Source organism: Nicotiana tabacum, chromosome 3 (assembly GCF_000715075.1).
Source record: "Nicotiana tabacum cultivar K326 chromosome 3, ASM71507v2, whole genome shotgun sequence".
In the NCBI taxonomy this organism is placed as follows: domain Eukaryota; kingdom Viridiplantae; phylum Streptophyta; class Magnoliopsida; order Solanales; family Solanaceae; genus Nicotiana; species Nicotiana tabacum.
In genome coordinates this window covers 62,186,493-62,191,138 of record NC_134082.1, presented here as the reverse complement: position 1 = coordinate 62,191,138, position 4,646 = coordinate 62,186,493, and the positions used below count along the sequence as shown (strand labels likewise).

General features: G+C 39.9%; 1 protein-coding gene across 1 annotated transcript; it reads right to left on the bottom strand.

The window, feature by feature from the left end:
* Positions 1-3,717: 3,717 nt before the first annotated feature.
* LOC107830088 (uncharacterized) lies at positions 3,718-4,086 on the bottom strand. The gene has a single exon (XM_016657571.1). It carries the CDS (start codon positions 4,084-4,086, stop codon positions 3,718-3,720), a length of 369 nt encoding a protein of 122 aa, XP_016513057.1.
* Positions 4,087-4,646: the final 560 nt, after the last annotated feature.

Below are 4,646 nucleotides of genomic sequence, written 5' to 3'. Positions count from 1 at the left end.
ACTATTGGTGATGACGGTGTATTGAGGATGCATGGTCGGATTTGTGTACCCAATGTTGATGGGCTTCGGGAGTTGATTCTAGAGGAGGCCCATAGTTCGTGGTATTTTAGTCATCCGGGTGCCGTGAAGATGTACTAGGATTTGAGGCAGCACAATTGGTGGAGGCGGATGAAGAAAGATATAGTTGGGTTTGTAGCTCGGTGCCTCAATTGTCAGCAGGTGAAGTATGAGCACCAGAGACCGGGTGGGTTGCTTCAGCAGATAGAGATTCCGGAGTGGAAGTGGGAGTGGATCACCATGGACTTCATAGTTGGGCTCCTACGGACTTTTAGAAAGTTCGATGCTATTTGGGTGATTGTGGATCGGTCGACCAAGTCCGCACACTTCATTTCTATGTGTACTACCTATTCTTCGGAGCGATTGGTGGAGATTTAAATCCAGGAGATTGTTCATCTGTATTTCGTCTGTATGGTATTCAAGTTTCCATCATTTCAGATAGAGGTACTCAGTTCATATCACGGTTCTGGAGGGTTATTCAGTATGAGTTGGGTACTCGGGTGGAGTTGAGTACAGAATTTCACCCTCAGACGGACGGACAGTCTGAGCGCACTATTTAGATTCTTGAGGATATGCTCTGTGCGTGTGTGATTGAGTTTGGAGGGTCTTGGGATCAGTTCTTGCCATTGGCGGAGTTTGCCTACAATAATAGCTATCAGTTCAGCATTCAGATGGCACCGTTTGAGGCTTTATATAGTAGGCGATGTAGATCCTCGATGGGTTGGTTTAAGCCGGGTGAGGCTAGATTATTGGGCACAGACTTGGTTCCGGATGCTTTAGAGAAGGTTAAGGTAATTCAGGATAGACTCCGTACCGCCCAGTCCAGACAGAAGAGTTATGCGGATCGGAAGGTTAGTGATGTTTCCTATATGGTTGGAGAGTGAGTTCTACTTCAGGTTTCACCTATGAAGGGCATTATGAGATTTGGGAAGAAAGGGAAGTTGAGTCCGAGGTTTATTGGCCCTTTTGAGATATTGAGGCATGTTGGAAAAATTGCTTATGAGCTTTCCTTACCTCCTAACTTGGCAAGAGTTCATTCGTTATTTCATGTTTCGATGCTCCAGAGGTGTCACGGTGATCCGTTGCACGTGTTGGATTTTAGTTCAGTCCAGTTGGACAGGGATCTATCTTATGTTGAGGAGCCAGTGGCGATATTGGATAGGCATGTTCGAAAGATGAGATCAAAGAATATTGCATCAGTAAAGGTTCAGTGGTGGGGTCAGTCGGTCGAGGAGGCGACCTTGGAGACCGAGCAGGATATGCGTAGTCGTTACCTTCATTTTTTCACTACTTCAGGTATGTCTCTATGCTCGTTCGAGGACGAACGAATGTTTAAGTGTGGGAGGATGTAACGACCTGGCCGGTCGTTTTAAGAATTTACATTCCAATCCCCTATTAACTGCTTTCCCCGTGTTTGTTTCTGCTATTGTGAGTTGCCGGGAGGAATTATTTGGAGTTTCAGAGAGTTTTGGGACGCTTAGTCCCTAATTGTGAGCTTAAGTTTTGGAAATTTGACCGTAGTCAGAACAGTGTAAAGACGACCTCGGAATGGAATTTCGATGGTTCTGCTAGCTCCGTTGGGTGATTTCGGGTTTAGGAGCATGTTCGGATTGTGTTTTGGAGGTCTGTAGCTTATTCAGGCTTGAAATGCCAAAAGTTGAATTTTTGAAGTTTCTGGTTCGATAGTAAGATTTTGATCCGAGGGTCGGAATGGAATTCCAGAAGTTGGAGTAGCTCCGTAGTGTTGAATGTGACGTGTGTACAAAATTTCAGGTCATTCGAACGAGGTTTGATAGACGTTTTGATCGAAAGAGTATTTTGAGAGTTTTGAAGTTCTTAGGCTTGAATCTGATGCTAATTAGTTGATTAGATGTTGTCTGAGGTATTTGGAAGATTGGTATAAGTTTGGATAGTGGTATATGACTTGTTTGTGCTTTGGGTTGAGGTCTCGGGGGCCTCGGGATTATTTCGGGTAGTTAACGGGTAGTTGGAAAGTTGGAGTTTGCAACTAAAGTCTTTGGCCTGTTATCATAACCGCATCTGCGGTTGAGAGGCCTCAGATGCGACTCCCGCAGATGCGGAGTTAAGCCGTAGAAGCAGCCAAAGGAGAAGTAGAGTAGGGACCACAGAAGCGGATGGATTAACGCACCTGCGGGACTGCAGATGCGGCATCTGATTTGCAGGTGAGGAGATGGAACTTTTAAGTGAGAACCACAGAAGCGGTATCGCAGATGCGATGGATTACCTGTATGAGCTTTATCTCATGGAAGTTGGGAGGAAACATCTTACGTGTTATCTGTTCTTTTCGTTACGCTCATTAGCTAGTAGGAGCTATGTTAAGGCACTTGCACAAGCATACACGTAGTTGAACACTCCTATTGGATGTGAAGTCCTCCTGATTTTGCTGAGTATAGATGTACACCCTCGTGTACTTGTTATATATGTGACAGTGGCTCTAGTTAGCAAGTGAGTTGTCAGCATGACCATGAGGTTGATGGGGGCACAGGATGCCAAGTGTTAGATTTCAGGTACTGGGACTCGTGAGCTGTAATTTGTCCGAGATTCGGTACTTCGTGGAAATTGTTGGATAAGACCTGATGTGAACACTATCGTAGGATCTGAGTTATTGCTTACCTTTACTATATTGTGACTTTAGGATTTGGGTTTGTGTTTTCGCTCGCACTTCTATGTCATTATTCTTAGTATTTTTGTTGTTACTTGTTGTTTTCTTCCCTTATTGTGATTTTAGTATTGTTAGCCATTTCGTGTAGTCTTCATATATACATCATGTTCCGTTGTTCCTATATTTGTACAGTTTATTAGACCGGTAGGTATCTTGACTGTTCCTCGTCACTACTCCACCGAGGTTAGTCTTGATACTTACTGGGCATCGATGTGGTGTGCTCATGCTATTCTTCTGCACATTTTTGTTGTGCAGATCCAGGTACTTCCACTCAGTCTTATCATCCTTGAGGCGAGGCGTTTCTGTAGAGACTTCGAGGTATATCTGTCGCGTCCCCAGACCGAGGAGTCCCTTTCTATCTTTGTGTAATAGTATAGCCCTTTAGTAGTTTTCCTTTTGTTAGACATTTCTAGAGTTAGAGCTTCTTATGTATCTCTTAGCTTGTGATTCATGGGGTTCCAGATTTTGGGAGTGTTAGGTTGAGATTTTGTACTGTTATGTGCCAGGAGGCATCTTAAACACTGTTTTATTTTACTATTTCGGTTTTTTTAAATTATTTCTTCCGCAACTGTTGTTTATATTCCGCATTGTTAGGCTTACCTAGTCGTAGAGACTAAGTGCCATCACGATGGTTCACGGAGGACGAACCGGGGTCATGACATAGTTCAAGATTCATAGAATAAGGAGTTCTGCTCAATTTCCCCAATATAAAGGATGGATTAGTAAATCAAAAAATAACACGTGATATATATTTTGAGACAAAAGACAATTGGAACATTTAGAGTTTAATTTTGTAAAATATCAATGTGATTAATACAATTTATCCAAAATTAAAAAATTATCATCCATTTGTTAATATGGCCAAACGAATCAATAGAATAGGATAAAATATTTAATTGAAATGGTTTATTTAATACAAATACTTTGACGATAATCGTTTCTAGATGATCATACACTTAAACTATAAGAAAAGATAATCATTCAAAGGAAATAAGTTCTTTAACATTGTCTGGATGCACTAAAACAGCAACAAGACGAATTGTGATAACATTTGATTCACTAGCACTGATTTCGAGTTGATAAACAGTTCCATCAGGAATTACATCAGTTCCTCCTGCCATCACTCTTACAAGTTGAAAGTTGCTTTTAGACTCCTTGTTGTGCTCATTCACAGCAAATGTTGCGATTCCCACAACTGTAGGGTCATTTGGATTTTTTATGGGCTTCTCACTATCAAGAAAATTATGTCTCAAGCCACTCCTTGCGGAGGAGACATGAAAGAAAGAAGAAGCAACAACAATGACTGAGAGACATGAGAGGAGGAGAAAGTTACATTGTTGGGCCATTTTTCTTTCACCTAGAATTGTTAGAGGAGTGATTAACATCAAGTGATGTTGGACCTATTTATAGGAGAAAGTATCGTGAAATTAGTTTAGCCAGGTGAATTAGATATGAATAAATTATTATTTTAACGTTATAATTAGACTATTTTGGTATAATATTTATAATAATAACTATCTTTGGAATTGAGAAAGAAATAGGATTTTAGAGAATACAGATTAAGAAAATAATTATATGTTTTACTGTTTAAAGGAACTACTATGTGATTCTAATAAATGTTTTACTATTTCATATACATTTGAAATAATCATCCTCCATCCAAAATTACACTAACTTTAAGATTATTTCATTGCATATTAAGAAAACTCTTAAACTTCCTGCAATATGTTAACAGTAATACTATATACTTACATAATATAAGGAGGTATTCGACTTTACCTTTTGTTCGATAATTTCTAGCTACACTTGTCTATTAGACAAAAATTTAGTTATTTTACCTTATATATATATTCTTTACTTCATTACTTACATTAGAAAACAAAACTATTAGGAGTAAAAATTTTAA